This window comes from Fulmarus glacialis, unplaced genomic scaffold (assembly GCF_000690835.1).
Source record: "Fulmarus glacialis isolate BGI_N327 unplaced genomic scaffold, ASM69083v1 scaffold3741, whole genome shotgun sequence".
NCBI classification, from domain to species: Eukaryota; Metazoa; Chordata; class Aves; order Procellariiformes; family Procellariidae; genus Fulmarus; species Fulmarus glacialis.
The window spans coordinates 1,126-19,244 of record NW_009191994.1 but is presented as its reverse complement, the minus strand read 5'-3'; the positions used below and the strand labels follow the sequence as shown (position 1 = coordinate 19,244).

Sequence of the window (18,119 nt, the reverse complement as noted above, 5' to 3'; positions counted from 1 at the left end):
TTTTTTATTGTGTAAACTGATAACCATTTTTTTTCACAACAGTGCAAGTAAATCCCAAAGTCAGCCCATTGAAATGGATCTTCTACAAAGGAAATTTTGAAGCATTTAAGGCAAGATTTGTTCATCTCTAGCTTCAATTTAGCATTGAAAAAATATCAGACTTCCAGGTACTGATTTGCTTAACAAAATTTTACGGGAATTTTTTTTTTAATTATTTTTTGGTTTACTCTTTATTTTTTGGTTTACTCTTTCATTTGAAATACTTACATTACTATGGAAACTGATACTAAGACACATTTGCTTCTGGCTTTCTTTAAAAATCCATTAGTTCCTGTTTGATTTTTAAATGTAAAGGCACACAATAAAGCTTTATGCATTTATTAAAATATACAGATTTTGGTAAATTTAGATTTTTTTTCTTAGTATCTTGATTATATATATATATATTTTGTATGTATAGTTGTCAACAACACAATCATTTGAAAATAAAAATCACTCCGTAACATATCTGCGTATTTTTTTTCTTTCTCATGACACACTACAAGATCCCATTGTACAATGCACCAATGGGCTTTTGGAAACCACAAAAAAAAAAAAAAAAATTAATAGAACAAACTTTTTTTAACAAATACACCAATTTCATACCAGAACTGCAGAGAATTGTTACACCAGAAAGTACCATCTGCAAAAAAAGCAAGATATACATCAAAAAGACCGAACAAAACGAAGTGAAGATCATTTACAAGCTGGATTTACAACATCCCATGTCATTCGGGGTGTGATTTCTCTGCTGCGTGGAGGATGCCGGCGTGCTGGGCTTTGTATCCGAGTGGTCGTAACCGTGCAGAGTGAATTTGGGGAGGGACTGAGATCTTATAGAGTCGGTCTGGAAGGTTTGAGGTATTTATGCTCCGTCTGTATCATGCATTGGGCCCCCCGGGGTGCGTGCCCCGTGGAGGGTGGTCAGGCGTGGGGGGGCTCTGTGCCTCTCACGGTGGTGGGAGCGGGGTGGTACCGCTCTCCTGTGTCCTCCTGATGGGTCAGGGGTGTGAGAACCTTCCTGAGGGCATCCAGGGGGAAAGGCTGGATTTTGGTGTTCCAGCAAAAAACAAGCACTTGAACCTCTTCCCAGCACCCAAAACCGCCCTGGGGGCCAGCGGTGCCCGGTGGTGATGGACACGCCTGAACATTTTGGCCTTTGCAGCTTTTGCTTGTGCCCACTGAAGACCCCAACGCCCGCCAGAAGGGAAAGCACCCGGGCTCCCAAACGGAGGCTGAACCCGTGTGTCCCCCTGCGGCTCGGCCACCTTCTCCTTAAGCTCCCACGTTAGGTGGGATGTGGTGGGCTCAAGAGGAGGGTACGGCCCCCATCCCCTGTCACGGCGAGGGCTGACGGCAGCCCGACTGCACCAGACAGTGCCGTGGCATCAAATGCTGCTTCCCGGTGGTCCCGGGGACATGGCACAGCCATCCCGCCCCGGCGCTTCCCCGGGAAGGGGAAGGAGGATGGGTGAATAGGAACAAGAGCAGCCAAAGGGCTTTACTCAATGCATGGGTCCAATGGAGAGGTTCCTACAGACGCCAAAGAGCAAGGGATCAAGCCCTCGTCAAATTATACGGCATAACTAGAGCGGACATGACGACAGTACTGGTAACTGCTCTGTAACAAGAGATTAAGGCTGCAAAAGGAATAACAGGCTTTGATTCGACAGGGTACTTGGGCATGAGTCCTCTGGTTCGGCAGATGCCTAAATACCGTGCGGAAGCAGGACGAAGATGACTACCTTGGATATGGTATATAGTACAAGAGCTGGTAGGAAAATAGGATCAATCTTTCTCCCTGAAAATGTAAAGCCAGACCTGCGAGGTGCCATCTCTCTTGGGTACTTCTAAGGCATCGAGGACGAGAGCAGCCAAGCATGAGTGAGAGGTGACCTTTGCGAGAGGCGCTCGCCACCGCCGGAAAGGTTTCCCGAGCTGGCCCGTGAGCGGCGTGCACATTGCAAACAACTTTTTGGTGGGACGCGCTCGGGATTTCTGCTTGTAGAAGCATGGTAGGGACAGGCAGCGGGAGGGAATGCCAGAGAGAAGCTTTCGGGTCCTTTTGCCAAATCCTCGCTCCCATCCTGAAGCAGAGGCCAAACTTCCCTTGGCTTGCCTGGGGTGCTCCGGGTTAAAATCTGCAGAATCGGATGCTCTTCTCCCCTGGGAAAAGGACTGTAGTTTGTGACTGTTTGAGACAGGAGCTGCAGGTGGGAAACTTTTGCAGCCATGGCCAGAGCCTCTCCATCGAGCTCTTGAGCCCCAGGAGCGGTGGGGATGGGCGCGGGTGCAGGCACCCTCTGCACCCGGCAGCCCTCTTGCCCACGAAGGGTGCCAGGCAGGCTCTGCACTCTGTTTCGGGGGGCTGAGCCTCAACCAGTGAATCAAAGTGTTAATGGTTCTCAGCACCACATGTCGGAAATCCTGCCTCATGCCCCCGCCGATGTTAAATTGTCTCCTGGGATGCCAGCAGCAGCCCCTGGTACAGGGGGTTGGTCTGGGCTGCTCCAGGGGAGCCCTGTGGATGGATCCAGCCACAGCCTTTGGCAGCTGGGAGGAGGATGGGTGACATTATCTGATGGGTGTAGTTATTACTTATTCCTTGGTTATTATTTATTCAAAAAGATGTTCTTCCGTTGTGGTGTTTTAAACTAAGCATGTTGGTGATCAGCTCCAGAACTGGACCTGCTGCTAATCGCTGACTCAGGAGGAGACGGCGGCTGTGACCAAACCCCGTCACCGCTGACAATGCTGCGGGGATGCTGGTGGCAGGGAACCTGACGGCACTGCTGGGGGTCATGGCCATGCTTGGGCCGTACTGGAGGGTTTAACTATAAGAAACGTCCACCTGCTGACCACCTCTGCCCTGCGAGCCACCAGCTCTGTTTGGTTTCAAATTGAAATACGGACACTTCTAGGATGAGCAGCATTTCGGTGTTTTTTCATACAGCATCCACCAAGCCAGAGTCAGAAACAGAGAAAATGGTACAAGGTGGAGATGGCAGCAAGGAGGGAGATTTCAGCAGCCGAGTCTTCTCCGCTTGCCACGCGTGGCCCAGCCCTGCCAAGACATGGCTGACCCATGGACGTTGCTATTTTGTGGGGACACAGACGCGTCCCTGAAGCACCGAGGTCAGAGCGAGCGCTGAAACGTGTCCACCGCAGTGAGGGAATTACGGTGCAGTCATTTTTGTAAAAGACACAACGTGGTGGAAACAGCGCCTGGCCTCAGACCGGTGATGCTCAGAGAAATGACCTGTGGTCCTCGTTGACCATTCGCACAAGGTGGGTTAAGCCAAGAGCAGGTCACAGCCCTCACTGTGACCAGAAATGGGACCAGGCTCCCAACCACAGATTTGGGATGTTCTACCATGCTGGGATTTCAAGGTTTGATTGAGACACGGACTAATTTTGAATCCCGGTTATTTGGGACGCTTGGATTCGGGGGGTGGGGATGGACACGGGGCTAGCACTGCTGTGTGCACCAAGTGCCTTTGCGCCGGAATGGGCCATGGAAACACTGTGTGATGGGACCAACATCCCTGGATCCACCTCTGAGCTACTCCCTTGAAAAAGGCTTGTCCGTCTCCATTTTGTACCTACCCACCCATCTGTCCCTCTGGCTCAGCTATTACTTTTAGGGTGGTTCAAAGGAAAAAACACACGTGCTAAGAAAGTGCCAAAAATGTAAGAGTGGCATCTCACCGCTGCAGCCATTGGGTGGATATTCCCCGGGGATAACTTGTCTCATCCCCTCATGCGGCTCCTTCCACTTCTCAACGCCCTCCCAGTTTGGCACATCTCTCACTCCACCACCTCCGCCAGCGCAGCTGGTGCCAGGAGATCAACCGGTGCCGGGGGATCGGCCGGCATTCACCAGAGCGGGACCCGACTGGTGGAGCCAGGATGGGCCACGGGTGCGTTTGGTTCGTGGTCAACGGCAACCGCAGAGCGCGTCCCGAGGACCGGAGGTGAGCGGGGTGGTGGTGGAGGACCCGGGAAGGATGGGACAGGATGGGGGAGCCGCGGGGACCCTTCCTCATCGGCTGGGCGGCGCGGAGCCCCGCTGCCCGCCCCGCTACTCAGGCGAGTAGTCCAACTCGTCATTGGCGATGAGAGCCTCCGATGGTGGTTTGTGCCTGCCTTTGCTTTTCGACCTGCTACTCGTCCGATGGCTTTCCTTTGCTCCTGCCATTTGCTGGTATGAGAAGCCCTTGTCCTCGGAGGGACCCCAGCCTGGGTAGCCCTCACCCTCAGTGGCATAGGAGAAGCCATCATCCACGGAGAAGGGGTCGACATCCACGTCGTAGCGCTGGTAGGTGCTCTGGTGGAGGGCCTCTTCCCGGGCGCTGATCTCCAACGTGCTGTTCCACATCCCGTAGCCAAAGTAGATGAGCAGACCTGCGGCGGGCGAGAGGGAGATGGTTGGACCCCAGCTGCCCACACCGGCCCCACGACCCCAGATAAAACATTGCTATAAACACGCCATGCCCTAGAACAGCACCTGCCCCCCAAAACCCATGTCGGGGGTGGATGGGAGATCCAGCCCGGCTCACTGCCAGCATCCTCCCACCCAGCGCCGGGCTGGCGCAGGCTGGTGAGAATTAAGTGTATCTAAATATACCTATATTTTTTAAGCCAGTGTATTTTGTAGTTGATGTCTGCTTTTCAAACCCATTGAGTTTGTGTTTTCGGGCTGCCAGCTGTGACCCGAGGGCTGTATGTTTTAAACATCAGCTGGGATCCCTGCTGGCCACGTGATTGTGCCATCTGCAGCTTTGGTGGGACAGCAGCTCCCAGCAGATGTGTGGAGGCTCCCGAGTGCCGACAACCCGCATCTCCACCCTGTTACCCTCCCTTACTATCCTTTTCTCTCTGGAGTTTTCTTATGCTCTCAGTCTCTCTCCTGCTGGCACTCGCAGCCACGCCGTGCCCCAGGGTTGTCAGGATGAATGTATTCGGTATTAAAAGAGCTCTGAAATCCTGTCTTCCTCCCTTCGGGAGTTTCATTTCATCTCCCTTTAGCCCTACTTGATCTCACCTTCCTGCACCAGTGCTTTCCCTGGAAACAAATGTATCTGGAGATCTAATTTCCAGTGGATCCTCAGATTAACCTACCCCAGACGTGTGCATAGAGAAACTCAGACTTCTCCACATGCTGTGGACCGGCCACGGGGGACTGCTTGTGAGGTTAAATCCAGAGTCTGTGTGGCAGGACTGCACGTCTCTGCCAGAAAAACAAATGGGATGTGCCTCCCCCAACAGGTGAGCAGCCGTGGATGGGGCTGGTGGAGTCCATCACACCTTAATGGAGTGCCTTAATTGACTCATTGCCATTGAAGAGGTACTAGATGTACCCCCAGGGGAAATTCCTGCCTTTACGGGAGGTGGCAGCTGACTATGACCTTTGGATCAATCCTCATTCTCTTTCCCCACAACTTTCTCCCTCTCAACCCAGGACCCTGAACCCTGCTCCCAAAGGGGAGGGCTGCTGGTGGGATACTTGGCCAGGGATGGCACCATGCGCACTCCCAAAGGGGAGGGCTGCTGGTGGGATAATTGGCCAGGGATGGCACCATGCACGGGGTCTGTTGTCTGCAATTAGGGCTCCTGTGGGCTACTGCAATATATATGTTTACCCATAGGGTTATTATTTCTCTGTAAAGAGTCCTTGGCTTTGATATTGTCTTGTTGCTTCAGTTCTCTATGGTCCAGACTTGGGAGCCTTCAGGAGGAGCTATGAGAGCTGCTCTTTTTCTCTTGGGTTTGTGGAGTAAGTGGTTTGCAATGTCAAGCAAGGGAAACTATGGACATGGCAGGCTCCTGGCTATGTGCCAGTACGCCTAAATGTGGCAAAAAAAGGTCCACAACAGAGCCTGTGAGTCCCGAGATCCCCCTGCCACAAAGTTAAGGACTTAGACCTAGAAAAGCAGATACAGTCCACAGATCCCTTGGCTCTGTCTCTCCCAGGGCTGTTGGGGTTGGACAGCTCTGGGCTTTGGAAATGCAGTGCTGAGATTTTGGTGTAGGCTGCTAAAGAGCTCAAGTGGGTGAAATAGCAAGAAAGCAGGCAGATTTCTGTAGGAAACCTGCCTGCGAGGCAATTTCCAAAACCCACCTACTTTGCATCAGAAGACTCATCAAAATAGTCACCTTTGCATGGAGCAGTTTACTTCCATCAAACTGACATTTTCTGGAGGTGTAATTTTCCATTTAGCTGTGGTTCGGGGGCTTGATTAACCGAGGTTTCTAAGAACTTCAGGATGACAAGGGGCAAATGCAAAGAACTGGGTATGTCCCAGCTGAAGAAGCATCAGCCTAAGCACTCTAATTAGGGAAGTTATTATTAACATCCTTTCAAAAGAGTGTCAGTTAAAAAATTAAAATAAATGAATCTGGGACTCACCCACAAAACACCAGACGGCAAATCGGATCCACGTGACTGTGGAGAGCTTCAGCATGAGATAGATATTCACCAGCATAGCAAAGGCAGGGACGAAGGGCAGACAAGGTGCCATGTAGGGCAGCTTCTTGGGGTTTTCTGGCTGCTGCAAGATCACAAACACCAGCACGACGATGAGCAGGATCATCAGCACAACGAGGAGGACAGCCCACCAGCTCTGCTCGTAGATGTAGTCTGCCCCAAAAATGATGAAGGAGCAGAAGATGAACATGAGGACGAAGAGTAGGAGCACGCAGGTGGTGACCGTGTGGCCGGTGGCTGCCGTGGGGCGGTCCATTTTCCCCGGCAGTCCAAGGTGAATCCGCATCGTGTAGTAGCGAGGGCCGATCAACTTCTTCAGCTTGATGAGGTAGATGTTCTCAGACTCATCTGCCTCTATCCCCGAGGTCATGTCGACTGTGCCGTAATTGGGGTGATTCACATTGTAGGTGGATTTATCAGATTTCCCAATTAGCATCTCATTATCCCCCAGTGATGGCAGATTTTTTGCACCGCACGTGTTGGTCGGTGGGCCGGCGAACTCTTCTCCTTCGCTCCCCGGGGAGCAAGCTTCCTTCTCGCAGTCGGCCAGGATGCCCTCCTTCTTCTTGGTGTGCTCCTCGGAGAGGAATTTGACGAAGCCATCGATGTCGCTCTCGGGCTGGTATCGGAGGAGCAGGACGCAGACGGAGACCAGTGTGTAGGCGAGCAGCGTGCCGATGGACATCATTTCTATCAGGTCCCGCAGGCTGACGAGCAAGGAGAGCAATGCTGCGAGGAATCCGGAGACGATACAAGCCACTACGGGAGTTTCCGTGTAAGAACTGATGTGGGACAAAAATCTGGAGTGCGAAACAGTCGCAGAAAGTTAAAATTGCGGATCGCAGTGGTTCCCTGTTACAATAACCCTCACCCGGCTGGAGGGACCAGGCTGTGAACCCTTCAGCTCTTACTGCTTTTTGGACCTTAAACTACAGACAGCCAGAGACTGGAAATATGCTGAGGCTGGGTCTGGAGTTAGATCTAGGTCTAACCAGCTCTGTGCAATCCGAAATAGGCACTGAGACACTTGCAAATAAGTGCCAAAATTTTATGCATATAGGCTGCTCTCCTTTGCAAGTAACTCTTGAATTAAATGCTCATCCTCCCATAAGCTGAGTCTCTAGGTACCAGCACCAAATGAGAAACTTTTGTGTAGATCTCTCCTGGTTTTTTTCCCTAGGATTTTGCTTTGGTGTGTGCCCTGTTCTGCAAGCGCTGAGTCTGTGCGTGCCTGCTGCTCCCTGCAGCAATGGCACCAGGCTGTCTGGGTGCAGGACAGCCCCAATCCCCCAGCACATTTCTCCTCCAGGTCCCAAGGCAGCAAAAATAAATGCCATTGTGGGCATGACTGACCTGAAGAGCAGCCCGTCGCCAGCCATGGCGTAAATGACCCTCGGCATTGGGAAGAGGGAGCCCAGCAAGCTGACAGTCAAGCCGGCCACGGACCCGATGGCAACGATGAACTTGGCTGCGTAGAAGCCGTGGGCCACAAACATTTCCATCAGCGGGGACTCGGTGTCGATGGCATCGTACGGCACCATCAGCGTGAGGATGATGCTCACCTGGGGAAGGCGAGAGGAGCAGGACACGGGTGTCAGCAGCAGCTCTGGGGGCCGTTGGGGACTTGCAGGGTGCGGGGGCTGCTTCTCAAGGGTGGAAAGCCAAAAAATTTCAAGTCTGATTGGGATTGTATCCCTACGTCCCCTGTGGAGGGGATGTAAAATGGTGGAGGTAAGGTCTGTACGTGCTTTGCTGTGGGATGGTTAATCCAGGGGACTGCAGGGCCTTGGTCTCTGCCATCTGAAGGCAAGAAGGTGACACCTTGAACCTCCCTGCGGTGGTGACGCAGGAGGCTGGTGGGACTCGGTGGGGTTAGTAACGCTCGTGTCAGCCACGTTCCCGAGCGCAGACAGCGCTGCTGGATTCATGCACTCCCCATGGGACAGACCCAAAACCCAAGATGGCGTCGCTTGGGGGAACACTCTGATCTTATTTGAGCCAAAGAGAAATTGGTTTTGAGGAAGCCCACCACGCCGCAGGAGAGGCAGTGGGTGAGTTTCCTTGAAACGATCAGAACAATATTTTTTCTCTTTCGTGACTCAGTTTTGCTCTTTTACAGGGAAGATCCCTGAGTACAGACATGCATTTATTGGGATGCAGAGCAGTTGGACATTGCTGTTGCCACATCTCTTGCATGGCCATCCCTGCCCATCCTCCCCCTTCACTTGGACCTTCTCCCACATCTCTGGCAGAGGCAGTGCTGCTTTTCCCAAAAACATGGAGAAAGGTTGCTGCAACGCTGCTGCTCCTTCAGCTTTGCTGCAGTTCTGGATGCAAAAATAGCTGCAGATGGGGATGAGGCATGAGGAAGAAAATCGGCTGCCACCGTCTCCCTGCAGCTGGCAGAGGGATCTCGGCAGGGTGACAGGAGCCTGGGGACAAACAGGCCGGGGCCGAGGGGAGCCTCAGCAGAACACTACAGTCACACGGAAACACAGCTGATGTCTCAGTTCCCACCAAAGAAAAGGCCCTTGTCCGGGGGTCAGACTGGCACCCCGGCTCATGGGGAGGGGAGCCGCGCAGATGCCCGGAAAGGACACGCTTTTTTTTTTTTTTTTGTGTATATATATATATGCATACATACATATTTATGTACATTTACGTATGTATAGGTAGTACTTACGGACACATATGCTGTCAAGCATGCGACAAGTGAGGCCGTGATGGCGTAGGGGATGGAGGTGTTGGGACTCTTCGCTTCTTCTCCCGTGGTAGCAATGATGTCGAAGCCGATGAAGGCATAGAAACACGTTGCGGCCCCTTTGAGCACCTGCATGGAGAATCGAGCGTCTGAGTGCCAGGAGGGAGGCTGGCACCCAAGCAGGGAGAGGGAACTGAGCAAAAATGAAGGAGCCCAATTCTGCCTTGTCTGAGCTAAAGGGTGAATGGGGCACATCAGGGGTTGCACACGTCAAGTTGGGTGTTCCCATCTGGGGACTGACCCTGGGAACACCCATAACCCGGTGATCTGCTCTAGAGAAAAGATTTCAATGTGCGGCCCGAGTCACTGGAGGCATCTGCACTGACCTGTGGTGCACCACAAACCCGTGCCCGCGCAGCGCCCGAATCTGCTGGGAGATCCTGGCAGTGACAGAGACAATTAACCAATTTCAGGTTTGCTTTCACGATACTCCACCCCAAATCTGTTTATATTAGTAGGGATTTGGAGCATGTTTACATATTCCATCTTAGGAAGATGTCTCATGTGGCAGCAAGATCTACTAGCAGAGGAAGCAGAAGAGAGCAGCAACAGGCAGATGTGCGCTGCTTTCCAAACAACCTCTGTTTTGCTTGGAAGCTGCAGACAGGTTTGGAGCACACGTTGGAGCACTTGGATGAGGAATTGTTTGTACTGTTTAGGGTTTTTTTTATGTGATTTTTTAAAATACACAAATTAGCAAGGACATTTATAGGGAAGAAATGCTGAAGCAGGCTAAAGACTTTGTGGCTGTAAGGAGTGAGCTCATTTGCAGTTGTACAACTGTTGCATATATCTAGCTAGCTAGCCGGGTACCACGTGTCCATCACATCTCTGTCATTTCAGCTATCTAGTGATGGAGCAGACAGTAAAATTGACGTATTTCAGGGGTCTACCTGTAATTACCTTTTTAAAGTAACCCCTGTGCTTCTGGGGATCTCATAGTTGTGCTATGGTGGATTTACTTTTACAAACAATTTGGGAGACAAACAACCAGCTGAAGATGATGGGCAGACCCTATTGATTTTGATGTGCTTCGGATATGTATCTTTTAAAACTATGTATTTTTGCCAGGAGATATTTGGTGGGTTGAATTAGAGCAAAAGAGCTATTTTCTCTTTGCTCTTTTTCATTCCTATTGTATGGCATAAAAAGCCAAGCACAATCCAAAGGTAAATATGACCTCTGCTCTCAAATGGGCTTCAGTGCTCTTCTCCTCACTGTTGTTCTCTGGCAGAGAGGTATTGATTTACTAAAGGGAGGTGCAGGGACTGTATGGCAGCTCGGGACCCTTTCAGTAATCAAGACTCTTGGTTTACTTTAATTTCTTGCTTATTTTTCTGCACAAAACCCCGATGGAGTTGAGCAGTGTAAATCTGAGAAATTATCTTGGGTTTAGGCCAGCTGAGATATTTTCAGCCTCTGTTCATCCTTGGATAAAAACCAGTGCAAGCAAGCTAAAAAAGCCAAATATGTCCAAATTCTCAGTAAGCTTTGAGGGAACATCCATAAAATAAGTACTGGCAGGTGGCATTATGAAGTGCTCAAAACAAATGCTTGAGAACATTGTTGTTGCAAACCTGCCAACACAAGTATCTCCCCCTCCGAAGAGGCTCAGCCAGCTCCTCCCGAGCACCCTGTCTCAGATGGCCACTGCATTTTGCTCCGTTTCCTGGCAATTAGTGGCATTTCCTGGTGTATACTTTCACGTGGACTTTGGCTCTCCAGAAGGACATTTTGGAAAAGTTCTGAGTTTATTCTAAGAGCTGTCAGGAGATACTGGTAAAGCATTGCCGTATCCTTTGGGTTTGGTGGAGCGAGGAGGTTTGGATCCAAGCCTGCAGTGGTGGAAGTTGGAGGTCCTTGGCCAAAGTGCAGGTGGGTTTGGCAGGGTTGAGATTTGGAGAGTGCAGTGGAAGCAGGGTGCGTATACCATGAGCAAAACTGAACGCATGGCAGATGGGTGGCACCGCTTAGGTGCTGTGTGTTCCTCCGTGAACCCAGGACTTACCCCCGGCCATCCAAATGGCAGGAATTGCCCTTCAGACCAGTTGTCACCTTTGACATAGAAGAGACCAGCAATCATGATGAAGATCCAGACTGCCAGGTTAATGACGTTGAGCACGTTGTTTAGCCCCACCGAGTTCTTCACCCCCATGGCCACGATGATGGTGACAATGACAGCAATGACCAGAGCAAGAAGGTCAGGGTATGACTCCTCTCCTTTCCCTGGGTAAGAGAAAAGAGGTGTGTAACTCTCCATCCACAGCTGTGGACTGCATCTCCAGAAACTCTGTGGGGGCTTTTGAAAATGCTTTTCAGACCCGGATGCTTTGCAGAACTCCTTGATCTCATTGCAAAGCTGGTCTCCAGATGCCCCTGCCTCCGCTAGCTAAAGCTGTTTTATTAAGGTGATAAATCCTGATGCCTCAAGACACTATTAGGAGTTTTGGGAGAGCAGGAAACAAATGATCGGGTCCCACTTTGCATAACATGTATCTCTTAAGTACTAATTAAAAATCAATAAAACGTTAAGTTTTCATGACACAGGTACAGGACAGCTAGCTGTTTTACCTACTGGTAGGAACCATGGACTGTTACTAGAACTGCTGGTCATACAGGACCATCACAGCCCTGAGTTTCTCCATGGCAGTACTGCAGACACCAGCTTGTACTCTCTAACAAGGCTCTGCGTGTGCACTGGGTGAAGTGCTCCTGTGCTGTCGTTAGCCTCTGACATTTGACTAATTTTTCCGGGTGCTTATTCTGCTAAATGCCAGCTCATCCTGAAGGGGCTCAAATTATCGTGTATCCCATCCCCCCGAATCTGTGAACTAGACTGCAAAGGCAAAGTACCAGAGGCAGACGGATGGTAAATAATGAATGAAGCCTAATATCCACGTCTGACTTCTGACAAGCTTCCAATTACTTTTCAGGCCCTAATTAATGCAGGTAGCTGTGCATGGCGTGACGCACCTAGTCCGTTCAACGTCCCGACGCTGTTGATCATCCAGCGGCTGATGGTGTGGTTGGCCAGCGAGTCGAACATGCTGCTGAGGGCGCTGGCGCCCGCGGCCGTGCCGATCAGGTACTCCAGGATGAGGTTCCAGCCGATGAAGAACGCCACGAACTCCCCCACCGTCACGTAGCTGTAGGTGTAGGCAGAGCCCGTGGTCTTGGGGACCCGCACACCAAACTCAGCGTAGCAAACCCCTGTTTAGAAAAATATGAAGCAACATAAAGAAAATGCGCTTGGAAAAGGAAAAAATAAAACTGCCTTGGTCCCACCTGCCTGGAGGTGCCAGGAGGTCCGATGAAGAACGCCACGAACTCCCCCACCGTCACGTAGCTGTAGGTGTAGGCAGAGCCCGTGGTCTTGGGGACCCGCACACCAAACTCAGCGTAGCAAACCCCTGTTTAGAAAAATATGAAGCAACATAAAGAAAATGCGCTTGGAAAAGGAAAAAATAAAACTGCCTTGGTCCCACCTGCCTGGAGGTGCCAGGAGGTGGCCAGGGCTGCAGTCAGCATCAGAAGGAGAGACAAGACATCGCAGGGGGCTGTGGTGACCCTCCCTTCCCAATGGCTTGGCTTAAAAAGCAGCCCATTTTCCCATTAAAATCAAGATGTGATGGAATTTTTTTGAGGATACACAGTTCAAACTACCCAAATCTTTACAGCCTGTTACAGAAAAGCCTTCTCACAGGTGTGTGCCCCTGACGTGGGACCCTCCGGCATGGCCAGCTGCAGCCCCCACAGACACACAACCAAAGCCGGGGGGAAATCCAGGCACAGGGAGCAGAACCGGGCAGTGCTGGTGGTACGGTCCTTGGAGCACTGTTTCCCTGCAGTAGCTTTGATGGTGATAGATACTTCTTCTTCCCCATCCGACAGTGACACCATAATATGATTTTTGCCAAGAATGTTTCTCTCGAATGTTTTATTTGTGGTATCAATATACTGACAAATTCCCAGTGCTTTTGGCTGCAGAAAACATCATAGCCCTGGGAAAGGTGGTCGCAGTGAGACCTGCCAGAGGACAGTGTTTGGGCACAAGGAGGTCAGGGATGGTTATAGCCATTGCATGGGATCCTGGACCAGTGTTGCCCAGCCTCACCCTAGAGCAAGATGCCACAGGAAGGCTCACACAAGGCTACGCCTCTCCCTGCCCCAACTGTGCGATCTTCAAACGCTTATCTTGGGTTATTGCTATGCAGATCCAGGCATGAGCACTGTCCTGACCACCCCCGCTCTCATTCGTACCCATGCAAGAGGAGTTTGAAGCCATCTTACATAGAGAACGTAAGTTATTTTAACACTTGGAAATATTACATGTAAGTCTCATTCTAAAGAATACTTGCAAAACTAGCTTTGTAGAAGAAGAAAAGCAAAGCAAAAAGAAGTATTTAACGGGAACTGGTTGGGAGGAGATTTCAGTGGAGTTTAATACTTTCCAAACTCCTTGTGTACTTACTATGTCAGGATACTTTTCAATAAAAACCTGACCCTGACACATTGCTGTCTTAAAACAACCATTAGCTTTTATTTAAAAGGAATGGATAGACTTAGTCATAAATTCCCCAAATATTAGTCAGAACAAGTACTGGAAGGCCACACTGCATCCTGCATGTTTAACACCGACTAAGCCCCTGCCCCAAAGACCCCAGTTCAGCTCATATGGGTTAACGGGTTAGGGCTGTTATTATCGTGGTGTAAACATGTAGTAATTATTGAGTTCTTTATCAACTACTTTCCTCTATTTAGAAGAAATAATTGCTTCAAAATTGCAATCAGGTCAGTATAGAAAGAGGAATGAATAATTTATAAAAACGTTAGGAGGTTGCTGCTCTTACTATAAGTGCAGTTTTTACACAGTACAAACACAGAATTATTGAATCCCTAAGCTGAATTTGGTGGTGCTTCTTTTCCTTGTATTGGAGGAGGTTTATATTCCATCCACTGTTTAACTTGCGTGCATGATGCTGGCAGTGCTTTTCAATGGGACTCTTCAAAACTTGATTTCTGTAAAGCAGGCCCAACTGCAGGAGCAGCAAGACATCCCCAGCATCCAGCCCTACAGACAGCCCTACGGTCATTATTCAAAGCTGATGAAAAATGCATGCACTCGGCAAAGGTAAGACATTCACAGATAACTACAGGCCTGAATGATTTATGAAACAGGTGCTCTGATGGGGACTAGTTTCTCTCTTTGATGGCCTTAAAAATCATATAATCTTTCGTGGAGGCAGCTCTACTTTTCGCCAATGACAAGATAAGGCTTCAAGAGGATTGCTGTTGATACAGAATGATAACGGCAAAGCAAAGACATTAACAGGTAAAAAATGTTTGAGTATTCAATTACTCTACGAGGATCCCAAAATAGAAGAGTAATCTTTCACTATACATTGCATACAGCAACACATTGTGGATATCTCGGTTATGTATCAGCATATATTAAGAAAATAAAGTATTTTTTATCATAGCATGCAGTATCCAGTCTGGAGCACGAGATGCAAGATTTATTGCAATTTATTAGGGTGCAGATTTTATCTCACTAATCTTTGCTGCATCAGTAGTGTATCATCATCATCATCATCATCATCATTATTATTATTATTATTATTGTTGCATTAATAAAACTTGTTACTCAGTTACTCCTCAGCAGCCCCAGCTATTTGGCACCTTGTCCCCCGGAACCCGGAGAGATGCAGCTCCCCCGGTGCCCCCGCACAGCCAGCCCAGCTCCGGAGCGCAGGTGGAGGCTGGGCCCACGCTCCCCGCCACGACTCTTTGAATTTGGAAACAGATTTCTTTTTTTCCCCCTCAGTCAAGAGTGATTGCAAGTTCCTGCAGAAAACAAACCAACACAGCGTTTGTTTGGAAGAGTAGCCTTTTTATAGAAGACCGTTTCTTTTCCTTGAATATCAGCTACACTCTGTAATTGGCGTGACAGTCATTACGCTGGTGTAATTATACAGTTATTGACATTATTCAGAAGGACATAAACACAGCTGAGCGGTTTGGTCCATGACATTGTCCCTTCCAAGATCCCATCTACAAAACCCCATTTTTCAGGTTTAATTGGCCTCTCCATTCTCTGGTTTATCTTGTTTGGGGGTAAGAGGTGAGGCAGCCAGCGGCTTTCCATACAGCACATGTATACGGGTTAGACGTTTTTGTGTTAGCGGTGGCTTGAGCATCCTGACCTGCCTGGTGGGGACTTTTACTGGTGAGTGGGGCCAGAGGAGGGACCACAAAGTCCCCGCTGGCTTCCACCTCAAACTCCAGCGCTGCAACAGCCGCTGGGCAACACAACCGGTGATACAAGGGGCTGGTGCAAGCGCCACAGCTCAGTGCACCCTCTTGGCCGCTGCCTTGCTTTTGGTGTGTCGGGGCGGTGGTGGCCATGGTGTGGATGCTGACCCTCTTGCTGCCGCCTAGCACGAGGACACACAGGGACCATGAGACATCCCACAGGGCACTGGCACGATGGGAGTGATGTTTCAGGTGAAACAAGCCTTCGGGGAGGGGCCTTTCAGCAGCACTGGAGGTAACACTAATTAATTAATGCTACCACGCAAGAAATCCAGAGGGACCATCCTTCGTTAACCAAAGGCAGCCAATTTATCGAGGCAGGTATACAGCAAAATCCTATTTTCAGCAAGCCACCGAGCCTGTTCAGTGTGTTTCACGATCAGATAAATAAAAGACAGCTCCATAAAGAAAACTTTTACTTAGAAAAAGGACTCTTATTTCTCCAGCACCGCCCAAGCAGCTCATGATCAGCTGCAGCCGGAGCCCCTCATCCTGGCCTTTGTCCTGCAGCCAGGCAGCACCTGAGGCACACGCTCAATTCTCCCCTGCTCCGTTGTGCACCCTGGCTGTGGCTGAGCCTGCTCCCAGGGTACCAGGTAAGAACATGGCAATGAGATCCAAAACTCTGTGGTCTGGTGCTTGAAATCCCCATCAAGGGTTGCTGGGGTTGCAGAGCAGTTCCTATGGGAGAGGGAGTCTCTTCTTTTCTTGCACCTGGCACCGAAGCCTGCGGGGTTGTGTGGCAGAGAAAACTATCCCACACCGGTAACCATCATGGGGGAGGACCTCACCCTTGCCTGAGCTCACAGTAAGGATTTTGCAAAATAGCATCAACAAGGTTGTATTACTTTAGGAAAGGAGACGGCTAAAGGGACAAGCAACGGCTGGTGGAAAAGGCTGCGGAGAGGGTAATGGGGTTGGGGAAGATACAAACTGCTGATTTTTGCCAAGAAGGGGTTTTGGTTAGAGATGGGGGTGAGTGTGGGGAATCCGGGTGGTCGCAGCTGATGGAGGGAGCCTGCGGTGTCCCCTGCGCTACAGGCTTTGTGGAGGGAATTTGGGCAAACATTTCTGTTTGAGAGCTGAATAAAAGGCCTTCCAGTGAGAGAATGAAAGAGATAGATTAAACTGATAAATTAAATCAATGATACTATGGCTGTAAGTACCCTGGCAGGGCATGTGTTGCTTAAACCTAGGGGAAGGCATAACTGGAATCTGTCCAGTAGATGAAATTGGAAAAATCCCTATGTGAAACCGAGCTAAACAGCACGGAGGGATTTAGGAATTTCCACTGGTGGGACCTGCCCGGAGGGGCTTCCCCATGGCTGTCTCCCAGGGGAGCCGAATGGCTTTCTGGAAGGGGCTTTTTTAGCCAAACCCCTCCCGGGCTCACTTTGCAGGCAGTGGGATCTGACCTGTGATCTTCAATACATCGTGGGAAAACAGGTAATCTACTGGTCCCATCTGGCCTTAAAATTGTGAGAAACTCCTTAAAATCTGTCTGTGCACACTTGCCCGAGCTCAGTGCCCAGTACACCGGGAGTGACCGTGATGGGAGAGCTGAAATCACTTCCCCCGTGAGCCTGATAGCCCGTCCGGCTCCCGAACCCTTGCTCGGTTTTACTTGCCAAAAACGTGTTGCTGTTATAAACAACAGCAGCGTCAACGATGAAGTGAGGAAGCGGCCAAGGAGACTATCAAAACACTGCATCCTTCACAAAATACTTTTCCAGGGCTACAAAAGCAAGCGGAGATGAAAGCGGAGCGGGAAGCGGCGTGGGCTCCTGTGGGTGAAGGCGGAGGGAGCTCCCCGCTGCGGGGCAGGGCTCGTGTCTGGGGTGAAAAAGCCCCTTTTGGAAGACAATGTGGTGTTTTGTGGGTTGTTTTTTTTTTTTTTTATGAGACCCACCCAGGCTCTGTTTGCTCTTGGTTTGCATCACGGCCAGCAAAACCCTCACAGAGGAGAGAAAGTGGGCGGTGGGAAAGGATAAAGACACTGATGCTATCTACTGCCTTGTTTAAAAAATGGGCGGTTTGGTTCGTTTGCTGTGTTGGGATCTCAAATGAGCATCGGATCTCGTCGCATGCTTTCAGCTCTTTTCCGGACTGAACCGGTCCGACCTGCCTTGTCACTGGGGTCTAACTGGGGAGCGGGGAGGCAGGACTGTCAGTGTGGTGGTCCCCAGGCAGAATCACTGGGATTTTTCCCTGGCGTGGCTTTGGGGGAGAGCGTGGCACTTGTCCCCGTGCTGTGCCAGGGTTGTGCCTCTGGGCTGCAGGGGTGTGGGGGGTTCAAACTCACATGGACTTTGGGGTCCGACCTGCCTTGTCACTGGGGTCTAACTGGGGAGCGGGGAGGCAGGACTGTCAGTGTGGTGGTCCCCAGGCAGAATCACTGGGATTTTTCCCTGGCGTGGCTTTGGGGGAGAGCGTGGCACTTGTCCCCGTGCTGTGCCAGGGTTGTGCCTCTGGGCTGCAGGGGTGTGGGGGGTTCAAACTCACATGGACTTTGGTGGAATG

The 18,119-nt window shown here is 50.3% G+C and overlaps 1 protein-coding gene across 1 annotated transcript in view; it reads right to left on the bottom strand.

Moving 5' to 3' along the window:
* Positions 1–4,120: 4,120 nt before the first annotated feature.
* Positions 4,121–18,119, bottom strand: part of SLC7A14 (solute carrier family 7, member 14) — a gene marked incomplete at its 5' end in the record, with an annotated part of 15,121 nt that continues 1,122 nt past the window's right edge. The window contains 6 exons of the mRNA XM_009586871.1: positions 4,121–4,443; positions 6,449–7,326; positions 7,880–8,088; positions 9,210–9,356; positions 11,296–11,513; positions 12,261–12,497. Coding sequence (XP_009585166.1) covers positions 4,121–4,443; positions 6,449–7,326; positions 7,880–8,088; positions 9,210–9,356; positions 11,296–11,513; positions 12,261–12,497 — 2,012 coding nt within the window. The remainder of the gene's footprint in view (positions 4,444–6,448; positions 7,327–7,879; positions 8,089–9,209; positions 9,357–11,295; positions 11,514–12,260; positions 12,498–18,119) is intronic.